Source organism: Dama dama, chromosome 2 (assembly GCF_033118175.1).
Source record: "Dama dama isolate Ldn47 chromosome 2, ASM3311817v1, whole genome shotgun sequence".
Classification (NCBI taxonomy): domain Eukaryota; kingdom Metazoa; phylum Chordata; class Mammalia; order Artiodactyla; family Cervidae; genus Dama; species Dama dama.
Genome location: NC_083682.1, coordinates 13,614,737 through 13,626,347, shown reverse-complemented (window position 1 = coordinate 13,626,347; position 11,611 = coordinate 13,614,737). Strand labels below are relative to the sequence as shown.

Sequence of the window (11,611 nt, the reverse complement as noted above, 5' to 3'; positions counted from 1 at the left end):
AGGGGACTGGAAAAGTCACAGCAGGTGTGGGTGGCAGAGAGCTGGTAACTGAGGCGGGGGGACAAAGGAGAACCATCTCAGTGTGAGGGGCCTCACCCAGAACCCCCTGGAGCAGAATCCCACTGCCAATGTTCATCTAAGATGTGATGAATAGAATATTTTCATTACCCCTCGTAATCCCTCTGAATGAGGAGGCGGTGGAGTTGACATCATCATAAACTCTTCCCTGATCGAGACCATCCCCCAGTCACTATCCTTGGGGCTGCCTCCTGCCAGCTCCAGTTATTAAGTTCTGGAGGAAATTGTCAATCATGTTTGCTGCTGGGTCAGGGCCACATGACCATGTAAACCCACTCATAGGACCCTATGACCCTGCCAGGATGGTTGATCCAGGACTGGACATGTGATCTTGGGTGGGCCATTCAGAATACTCCCTTGAACCCTGATGTCTCCAAGCTTCTTTCCTTATGAGTTAGATGCCTTGAATATAAAAACCTTGAGGCAGGTAGCTTTGGACTCCCTCACTAGGTGTAGAAGCCTTAAGGATGAAGGTTGTTAGGCTAAGACCATTAAAGAAGAGAGAGGGGAAAGAGCGAGGATGAGAAAGACTGAGCTGAAGGTCTCTGATTTCTTGGGTCCAGTCATTGAGATCTTTCTATCTGCTCTGGTTCCTATGTACAGGATCTCCAGTGTTCTTCAGAAAAGTCTCCCCTTTCCTTGAAACCAGTTGGATTTGAGTTCCTGTCACTTGTGGTTCAGACTTGGTTCTAGATCTTTGCTGATTATGATGCACCTCCCAGACCCAAAAAGAAGCACCCATTTGTTTTAGCACCATTAAAAGTGAAACTTTTTATTCATTACTGAGAATAGGGTTTGCAGAGCACCAAACACAGTTCACCAGCATCGCTGGGGAGAAGTGCCCTAGTGAGAGCGAGTGTGTGTTAGGAGAGGCCTGATTGATTCCTGAACCAGTCCAAGCATTTACACTGCCGGAGCCAGGCCAATCCTTTTATTTTTTCGATCAAAAACCGAGAAGTACTGCCTCAGGAAGACATCACCCAGGACCCAGGTGTCTCGAGAGCTAGCTTCTGTGCCCCCTTGAAAGATGCTACGGCAGGAGTTTTGAATCTGGAGGAGTTAGAGATACACACCAGTTAGCCTGAGCACTTACCTGCGACTCCCTCCTCAATATCCAGACCTGGCACACTTCTTGGTTTTATTTCCCTCTTTTCTTAAGTATCGGGTGAATTTCTCAGCAGCTGGGGATATGAGGGTTCATCCAAAAACAAAAAGGGCCAAGACGTATGGTTGCCATATGGCAGGAGTGTGGGGAGGGGAGGATTGGGAGTTTGGAATGATCAGATGCAAAGTAATATACAGAGGCATGATAAGCAACAATGTCCTACTTATAGCGCAAGGAACTATATTCAATATTTATTGATTAACTAATGAAAAAGAATATGTATATTTGTATATGTACAGCTAAAGCACTTATCTGTGCAGCAGAACTTAAGGCAACACCGATCACCCACACTGCAATACGGTTTTCTAGAAAAGAACAAGAGCATCCCCGGTTCCCCTGACACTCTCTGTTTCTTTCCTTCTGACTCCTGCTCCTCGTTTTCTCTGCAGAGAATGCCTGTTCTTCTCCTGGATCCCCAACCAACTCTTTTTTTTTTTTTAACTTTTAATTTTGCCTTGGAGTATAGCTTATAAACAATATTCTGAGATTCAGGTGGACAGTAAAGGGCCTCAGTCATACATATACATGTATCCTTGTCCCAAAGACAGCCCTTCCATCCAGGCTGCCACCTTACATTCAGCAGAGTTCCCTGTGCTATACAGTAGCTCCCTGTTGGTTATGCATGTTAAATATATTCAAAGCTGTGCTCGCAACTTTCTTTCTTTCTTTCTTTTTTAATATCGTGCTTCCTCATTTAATGGCAAAATTAACCTGGAAAATGTAGTTAAATAAGCGCTATTTTTAAATGAACAGCGTGCCTCATTTTTCTTTTCTCCCCCTTTCCCCAGCCTCCTCATCCTCCTTCCTAAATGAAATTGGATTTACAGAATCAAAAGGCTTCAAATAAAATCTGCTAACACCACTCATGAGTAAAAATAAACTAGTTTCTAAACCTTTAAGACTTCTCTCAGGCCCTCTGAGAAGACTATTTGGACCCACACTCACCCTTTGGCCACTCTAGGCTTGGTTGGGTGACTTATTCAGGTCTCCATCCCCACTGGTCAGTTCATAGCCCTCATCACCCCTAATAAGTCCCCAGGGTCCCTTTGCAGAGCACTGTGGGTTTCCATTTGCATGGAATCTAGGGCAGATTTGCCTAGACCCAAGCAGGCCTCCTTATGGAGCCATGAATCAGGGGTTTTAGAATTACTGCAATTCCCTCTCTTCCTCAAAGCCGTCTTTGAGCCCAACAGCCTGCTCTGAACTCCCAGAGGGAGCTGGCGTGAAGCCTCCACCCTGTGTCAGGTCTGAGCAGGCACTGTGCACCCTTTATTCACCTTAGCATCCAACCACCCCACAGAAGGGTGGGGTAGCCTGACTCACAGAGGGGGAACTGGGACTTAGCAAGGGGACATTGCAGTCAAGGTCTAAGGTAGCCATGTAATTTATTGTAACCAGGAAAATTTCAAGAAGGAAAGGGAGACTGTTAATCACTATGGTGGGACAGTACACAGCACCGCCACCAGCCAAGCCCCCTTGTCACATGTCCTATTTTAGGATCACTAGAGCTGACTTTCCATGTTCCTGCATCTGAGGGCTCTAGTTGAACTGAAGATCTATGAGGGCAGAAGACCTTAGTGTTCCCCTCTCCCTGTGACTCCCACCAAGCCAGCACGGAGTGGTGTCTCCACATTTATTTCAGGAGGATGGATATCCCAGACCGTCCTCCACTCTCAAGTGGTTGATTTTGTGGGAGATGCTGGCCCAGCCAGAGGGGCTCAGCAGCATCTGCAATGGTGTGGCTTGGCCTGCCGAGGGTGCCCTCCTCCCAGCAGTAGCCCAAGGGTTCCTGCAAACCCCAATTTAGAGATCCAGCCCTCAGGGGTGGCTGCTCACCTTGATGATGTAGGCTTCAGGGGGCAGTGGATAGTCGATGCCATTGATGTTGAAGATGACAGGAGGCAGGGTGTTGACTGCATCACATGAAACCACATACTGTTAGAGAGAAGGAGAGAGGTTGGCCCAGAGGATCCTTATTATGTGGGGAAACTGGGAGTGACCCCGTGGCATGACCCTTCACCTCAGAATTCTCGGGCCTGGCATTCATGAGATTGTGGATGTTGATGACCATTTCTGTTGGGCCATAGATCACTGATGTCCCAGTGTTCAAAGTGGCATGGCATCCATGAGAACAAGCAACAACATTCCCATTCATGGTGGTGCTGAGAGACAGTAGGACAAAGCAGGCATCAGGGTCATGCAGAAGGCTCCCTCCCTGAGGGTACTGTGAGCTCCCTCCCTCACAGCTGCCCCCTCCCTGACTGTCTCCTGAACAGAGCTTCATCTCTTGCCCTGACTTATCCTTTGCTCTGATCACAGCAACTTCCTTGACATCCATGAATGCAGTACTTGAATACACCAGGCTCTTTTGTACCTTGACACAAGCTGGTCTTCCTTCCTAGAAGAGCACCCTCCTCTTTGACTAGCTAATTTCTCCTCATCTTCCAGATTCCAGCTTAACTGTCATGGTTTCAGGGAAGTCTTTCCCCTGATGTGTATCAGTCTCCTGTCTTGGTCACTCTCTGTAGACCCTTCCGCATGTCTGGTGCTGGTGGTTTAGTTGCTAAGTCATGTCCGGCTCTTGCGACTCCATGGACAGAGGAGCCTGCTAGGCTCCTCTGTCCATGGGATTCTCTAGGCAAGACTATTGGAGTGGGTTGCCATTTCTTTCTCCAGAGGATCTTTCCAACCCAGGAATCGAACCCAGGTCTCCTGCATTACAGGCAGATTCTTTAGCACTGAGCTATAAGGGATGCCCCTCATGTCTAGTGTGTACCGAAGTGACAATTCACTATGTGTGTGTGTCATTTCTTGCACATTTGCCTTCTTAGATGTGAGGGTGAGTTTTATTTCCATCGCGTCCCTAAAGTGCCTGGCACACATTGGATGCACAATGCTTGTTTGTGGAATGAGAGAAAGAAGACTGTGAAAATAATGAATGGAGACCATCCAGAGAGGTATATCTGATGTCTCACCAACAATGGGTCAAACACACAGTGAAGATGGAGGTTCCTGCGGCAGCAGATTCTCATAGGGGTGGGAGAGACCGGCTGCCCTGGGAGAGGTGTCTCTGAGCAGCACCCCCTCCCTGGGCTCAGACACTGAGATCCTGACCAGTCAATACCTGACTAGACACAGAACCTCAAAGGACAGGTAGATTTTATCTGAGGGTAAAACACAGAATCTCATCAATTATTGCCTCTTGTTCTCAATCCACTCCTGGATCCCACCTTCCCGATTCTCTCAGTTATAGCACCTGCATCACTGTGTGCCCAGGGACGTGGGGTGTCTCTTTTTATGAGTGGCTTTTGGGTTCCAAGACTGTGGCCATCCTCTCTCCACTGCTGGCTAGCTTCTCCCTAAGGAGACCAGTTTTCCCCATTTCTTCAGGACTTTCCCTGTTTTTAAAATGGCATTTCTCTTTACTGAGAACTTCCTTGGTCCCATGTAGCCCTGGACAGTTGGTCATCTTATCACAGCTCTGTTCAGGCTGAGGAAATTCTCCCTGATCCTCTTTTCACCACACTGTAAAGTCCTATAACTATGCCTCCCACCTCACACTCAGGGGTGCAGTCCTCCCGCAGCTGCACAGGCCTCTCTGGACCCTGTGATGGACCCTGCTCTAAGCCCTGGTCAGGAGGCCTGGGGCGATTACAAACCCATGGGTGGTTTGTGTATCTATATGTTTCTGTGTTTATGTGTGTGTTCGTATGTGGCTTTCTGTGTGTACTTGTGTGTCTCTGGCTGGCTATGTGTATTTATATGTGCCTATTGTATCTTTGCATGTATGTCTGTGTGTCTGTCTATGTCATTGTGGGTGGTGTGTATGCCTGTTGACTGTGTGTCTGGGAGTGCATTTGTGTGTCTGCCTGTGTCTGTGTACAGATAGGGGAGCATCACTTGAGGTGACCCTCAGAAGGAGAGGCTTACCTGTTCATGCTTATCTGCCAGCGGCTAGTATGGGACACTGGTACCCAGTTGAGCTCTCCCTTGTAGTAGCGGTGGTCCACCCCACCAAACATCACCACACTGCCCTCCGGCTTGCTTCTGCAGAGAGAAGAGGCGGGGGCGGGGGGGGGGATCCTTGGAGGACAGTAACAACAGCACTGCCTGGGAGCTGTGCTTGTCCACCCATCAAGGCCCTAATAAGGTCCCCATCTACATATGCAGAAATCGAGGCTAGGAGCAGTTGAGAACCAGACCAAGGTCGGTTGCTGGCTAATGAGTGGCACAGAGGAGGTTAGGAGCTGGGCCACCTGGCTGGGCTCCACCCACTCAGTCTTCAGAAGAGGCCCTGGACCTCCTGTGACCTGAGATACTCTCAGAGGACAGTGTGCTGAAGGGTTTTGGCTTCCCCCTTGTCCAGCCTGTAGTTTTTCGGAAACATCAAGGCCTGAAGCACTAAGGGTGTGGCTTCAAGTCACACAGGGTTGGCTTCACTGGCCTGTGACCTGTGTTGTCCTTTGGGCCCCACACTCAGCAGGTCTCCCACCTCTGCTCTCGTTGTCTTGAAATTCCCAATACTTGCTCAAAATGGAGTCCCACACTTTTGTTTTGGATCCCACACTTTCTTTTTGTACTGGCTCCTGCAAATTGTGTAGCTGGTCCTGGGTGCTCAGTGAAATGTTAGCGAGGAAGGAAAGATTTCCACCATTCCTCTCTTTCCTTCCATGTCAAATTCATCAGCATATCCTGTTGCCTTTTCTTCCAATTCATATCCTGACATCTTGCATTAGTCTTCCCTTTTGCTCACCCCCTACACCAAGACCCTGCTCTTGCACCCAGGAGCATGGTTGTGTTCCAATAAAACTTTATTTATAAAAGCCAGTGGTGAAGCCAGGTGGGGCCCTGGGGCCATAGTTATCCTGGGTTAGACTATCTCTCAGGATACTTCTGTATCAACTGTTGCTTAATTTTCATGCAACTGAAAGCACCTTACAACTAATTTGGAGAGAGGGATGTCCAGCTCAGACTTACTTGCTCAAGTAGAAGGCAAAGACAGGCTCAGAAAAGGCACCATGGGACCACAAGTTGTCAAAGATGGGGATGGTACCTTCGATGCCGATGGTGGGAAATGCCAAGCCCAGGATGCCATCAAAGGGTACAAAATTAAACCCGTATTCCACCAGGCTTAGGCCAAACGACTGTTCAAGGCTAACAAGGTTCCCGATCTGTGGGCGAGAAGAGTGTTCCCACATAAAGGTTTGTTAAGTGGGTGTAGGCTTGGGCTGAGGGAGCGATGCTATTAGCTCTGCAGAGAAGAACTGAGGTCTTTCTGTGTCCTCAGTAGACCTCAGATGGTTAGACCGAGCTGGGAGGGGAATTTGGGTTCCATTTACGTGGGTCTGTGGATTTTAAAACATCTGCTCCTTAAAAAACACCTTCTGAGTGAGTCAAACTGCCCTCCTGGCTTCTGTAAGGGTTGGGCAACTGAGTCGGGACGGGACCCACCCAATAGTGCCCCCTTGTGGACAAAATGAGTAAAGAGCAAGAGAAAATTCTCTGGCATCTCTATGAACTGATGACAGAAATGGACTGAATTGCTGGTAATGTATTTTGGAATCTGCAGCTGCCCAGAAAGACAGAAGTCCATTATACAATGTTGCTGGTAGGGTTCTTATGAAATTACTGCGTGGGAAATACACTTTTGGGGGGGTATATGTGTTTTTGTACGAGTGTGTATGAGAGAGAGAGAGAGAGTAAGAGAAAGAGGAGAACTACTCAGGTACTTTGGGGGAGGGAGGCTATAGGTTTTATTAGACTCCAAAGGCCCCATACGTGGAGCACACACTTATCATGCCGCCCTACATCTCTGGCTTCCTGCGTATCCACCCCAGATACCTGAAGTGCTTGACTGTGCCCAGAGTCCCCAGATCAGTTTCATCCTTTCCCCAAATACCCACCAACAGCTTTGGTCCTGACAAGCCAGCCCAGCTCCACTGCTTACCACACGTGTGACCTCAGCTAGGCCCTTGCTGTCTGCACTTCAGTTTCCTCATCTATATCGTAAGCTAATCAACGCTCCTGCTGTGTGGGATTGTTACAGCTTTCAGCAAGTTATTACCATGAAAGTGCCTGGCACAGTCTGAGAATATAAAAATTGGTGCTTTCTTTCCCCCTTTTCCGGCTCCCAGCAAAATGAACCCTGAGCTGCTCATGGGCAGAGGAGCTGCAAGTCCACAGCCCAAGCCACTCTCTGGGTTAGCTAATCCATTTGTTTGTGTGTCACTATGGAGACGTCTCCCCAGGGACAGGATCCTGTGGGTAAGATGGCCAATGTCTATGGGAGTTAGGGTAGGATGGTCCTGCCAGCTGGTCCTGTGTCTCTTTTGTAAGCAGTGGTCACTCCATAGTCAGTCCTAACTCAACTTCTGTTTCCACGTTACCCGAATGGTGTCAGAGCCAAGAAATCCTTGAATTATCCCAGATCCATAGTAGATGGTGACAGGCCGGCCTGCTTCCCTGAAGCTGGAAGAATTTTGAGGATTGAAGGTGTTGTGTGTTTCTGCAGACACAAGAGATGAGTGTCAGTCAGGTGCCAAGGGTGGAGAAGGGAGAGTCAGGACAAGGAAAAGGTGGGTGGGTTGGGGGGTGTTTGTACTCACTACAGGCTGGACTTTCACAAGTGATGGAAGGCACCCACAAGTCAGCTGAGCCTGTGTCAAAGATGACCTGGAACTTCTGAGGGGGTGTTCCAATGGCAATGGTCCCCACGTAGGCACTCTATGGGGACCAGGAGGGATGGATTAGTGCAGATCTGGCTCCCCTTGATTGCCCCACTGCTGCCTCCCTCTGGGTGTCACATGTCTCCTGAGATCACTTTCCAACCACTATGCAGCTCACAGCCTTTGTTCTCAGAGGTGCCTGCATTTGGTAATTTTTCCTGTGCTCTATGGTATGTGGGATATTCACTCTATGACCAGGTAATTTTAGTACCTCCTGTATTCAAAGCTCAAAATCATAAGCACTGGACTTCCAGGGAAGTCCTGGTGCCTTCATCTGAGAAGCTCTCTAGTCTCTTCAAACCCAGCCTGAGCACATCCTTCTCCAGGAGGTCCTCCTTGATCAATCCCAGCCACTCCCTCTAAACTCAGGCCACATCCAATCAACACCACACAGCTGACCCTTTCATTTGACATATACTTACTCTTTGCCTTTCTCTCAGGCTAGCCTGCACAATCTTGAAGACAGAATGTGCCCTTTTTTCTAATCTAATAACAATAACCACAGTGTTAGATTCTTATCCCTTACATGGAATAGGGATTCAGTAACTTTTTACTGCTGTGATTCTTGCATCTGTGGAAGCTGAATTCTTTTGCCTGGGGATTCACTCTTGCTTTGCAGTTGGCTTTATCCTTTGACCAGAGATGGCTCACCCTTCATCTGTAACTGAGTGGCTCTCTTAGTTCAGAAGGAACAATCTCCCTCAGACTAACGACACATCTTTGACACAGAAATGGATGTTTATCTGCCACCTGGTCATTGCTGGTCCCAGTCACCACAGGCCAAGGGTTGAGGATGAGAATGCCTTCTCCTCTGGAGTGGGGTTCCTGTTGCCCAGTGTTTCTGCCTCCTGCTGGAGCCCCAGCCCCAACATCCCACCTGCCACCTCCAGATGAGTCCCAGTGCTAGGACAGAGCACCAGGGGGCGATGAGGAGAACCATCCTCCCAACAAACTCACATCCAGAAAGTTTCTCAGGGGGAGAATAGCTGTTTTGGAGTCATTCTTGAATAGTCTGTAAGCTCGTTCCTCCAGGAAATTGTTCAGCAAGTTTGTTTCCCTCAGGGTTTCTCGCAAAGTCTTCACTTTCCTTAGAGGCAAACTTTCACCGAGGATTAGGAAAAGAAACAAAGGAGAAGATACGATTAGCTGTCCGTGTTAAGGTATAACTGTCATTGTAATGGCACTGTGGATTTTCCAAGCATTTTTATGAGTGTCAGCTTATGATCAGAATGCCATGCAAATGCCATTTCAAAGATGTAGGTTTGAATACAGGTTGTGTTGTGTAACATTGTGTAAGACCATTTGGACTCTCAGCTTACTCCTGGGTAAAAAGGTGAAATGTAATGATTACCACCCTCCACACAGAAAATTTGGGAGGTAAGTGAAGTGATGGATATAATGTACCTGATATATAGTAAATGTCAACAATGACAGCCATTAGTATTGCTATTGCCATCCCACTGTATCCTTCTCAGGGACTCTCAGGGATTAAGGTTCTAGAATAGGATCATTACCCTATTTTTACGGGGAAGGAATCTGAAATTCAAGGAGTTTGTCACTTGGCTGTGGTCACACTGCTTTTCAGATGTACAAGAGTGTAGAAGTAGCTCTCCCAATCTTTCTCCAAGTAGAAACAGAACAGAGGGTTAAGAGAAGAATCCAGGAGATAGGAAACAAATTAAAGAAACTAAGAGGCTAAAGACGCAAGGATGAGACAAAATTGAAAAACTAAAAGAAGAGAAAACAACACGGAGAGATCTGCACTCACAGAGACTTCCAAAGAGATGGAGAGATAAGTGAGAGAGACACAGAGATGCAGACATAGACATATACACACTGAAGTAGAGAGAGAACAGAGAGGAGACCTAGAATAAAATGTAGAAAAATGCTATTCCACAGGACCACACATACATCTGTACAAGTTGTGCACTAAGCAATTGCAATGAGTTCCATTTTCAGCAGGTCACCACATGATGGGGTCCCAAGAGTTGTGCAACCATGCAAAGCTACACCTTGACCCTTGGGACCCACAGTTTCTATAGCAAGGTGCATGCCTGCGTGCTAAGCTGCTTCAGTCGTGTCCAGCTCTATATGACCCTATGGACCTCAGCCTGCCAGGCTCCTCTGTCCATGGGATTGTCCAGGCAAGAATATTGGGGTGGGTTGCTACATCCTTCTCCAGGGGATCTTCCCGACCCAGGGATCCAACCCGCATCTCTTACATCTCCCACATTTGCAGGGAGGTCCTTTACCACTAGCACCACCTGGGAAGCCCAAGGCTAAAGAAGCAAGGGTAAGTACCTATAGCAGGGTATTTATGAATAAGTAAGAGCTGAACTTTAAGACTATCAGGGAAATGTTCCATTTCTTTCTAACCCAGAAAGGAAGATGATTCAGCTTGCAGTCCCCATACTTACATGACTATGCACTCTGAGAGGGCCACCAGCCCGAGGAACACAAGCCACTTCATGCTTCTTTCCTGGCTCCAAGTACTCAGGGAAGGTTTAGTTCTTAGCATGCAGTGGTGACCAGGAGCTTCTGGTTATATGTGCTCTAACCTGCCCTAATTGTCCCCTTTAGGTCACTAATGGATCTGATAAAAATACAAAGCTCTTGATAAAATTTTTATTTCCATCATTGTCCTTAGGGAATGGTCTTAGAAAATTCTCAGAATTCAGAGAATTCTACTGTGATCTCTTCCTTGAGGCTAGGCTGGAATACCAACGTGAACCACATGGACATCTAAGGCATGGAGAAACTTGCCATCGTGGAGAAAATAACTGCTAGGAACACCATAAAAATCAATATTAGGGACCATGCTAGACAGTCATGATCTCCTGTGGTCTGCCTAGCCACTTCATGAGGTATGGTTTGCTGACCTTGTTGGAGAGCTGATTGCTAGGAGGAAAAGAGGTCAAATGGAAAAGTGAAGACTTCAGAGGCAGCCCAGGAACATATGAGTAGCTTTAGGTAGTGTGTCTAATGGCAGAGATCAGGGGCACCTATGATGCCTGTCTGCATCAAAGATTTAGGGCAGAGCAGTATTTAAACTGAATGATTTCAGTATTGGAAGAAGTATTGGAAGAAAATATCCACAGGATATTTTATATCATCCAACAAACCTGCAAGGAAGATATGTGTGCTGGGGTCTGAGTTAGATGGTGGAAAGTCAAAGTTGATCAAGACAGAAGTTGTCTTTATCTTAATCGAGCTAGCACTCTAGTTATCACAAACTCATGGTCCAGGAGACAAGAGAAATGATGAAAGCCTAGGCATCTATGCTCAACACTGGGCAGCACATGCCTTTCCACTGGGAGCAGCCTCTCCTCCACTTCAGCCATGCTGGAAAGTGGGTCAGTTGGCCATATTTTCAAGAGAAGTCAGAAGTCTGGATATTTATGTGCAAGTTCGTGATTTTAATGTTAGCAACTAATTTTTATCCCCCCAAAACATAGTGGGAGCCAAATCTCCCACTATGGTGGGCTGGATTCAGCCTTCAGTCTATGCAGGTTTTTATTTCTGGCCTAGAAGTAGGAGTGCAGTGGGGACAGAGAGGGATGTTAATTCAAGTTGGATGATTTAAAATGAGACTGAATGCATATTAAACATGTTCGTTTCTTTCTATTTGCAAAGAAAGATCACC

At 47.3% G+C, this 11,611-nt stretch overlaps 1 protein-coding gene across 1 annotated transcript; it reads right to left on the bottom strand.

Moving 5' to 3' along the window:
• Positions 1-981: 981 nt before the first annotated feature.
• LOC133066391 (pregnancy-associated glycoprotein 2-like) lies at positions 982-10,471 on the bottom strand. Its single transcript, XM_061157423.1, has 9 exons — positions 10,386-10,471; positions 8,926-9,067; positions 7,849-7,966; positions 7,630-7,748; positions 6,221-6,414; positions 5,174-5,290; positions 3,264-3,405; positions 3,080-3,178; positions 982-1,128 (listed from the first exon to the last, which is right to left on the bottom strand). The coding sequence occupies exons 1-9, from the start codon at positions 10,436-10,438 to the stop codon at positions 982-984; spliced, it is 1,131 nt and encodes a 376-aa protein (XP_061013406.1). The 5' UTR covers positions 10,439-10,471.
• Between the last annotated feature and the right edge of the window lie 1,140 nt (positions 10,472-11,611).

What these genes read in the sequence shown, in the direction of transcription:
- LOC133066391 (XM_061157423.1), bottom strand. Translation starts at nt 10,438, where the DNA reads ATGAAGTGGCTTGTGTTCCTCGGGCTGGTGGCCCTCTCAGAGTGCATA. An exon ending in TTGGCTCTGACACCATTCGG is followed by an intron (nt 6,415 to 7,629) that starts GTAACGTGGAAA and finishes TCTCGCCCACAG; the next exon opens with ATCGGGAACCTTGTTAGCCT. An exon ending in TTTGCCTTCTACTTGAGCAA is followed by an intron (nt 5,291 to 6,220) that starts GTAAGTCTGAGC and finishes TTCTCTCTGCAG; the next exon opens with AAGCAAGCCGGAGGGCAGTG.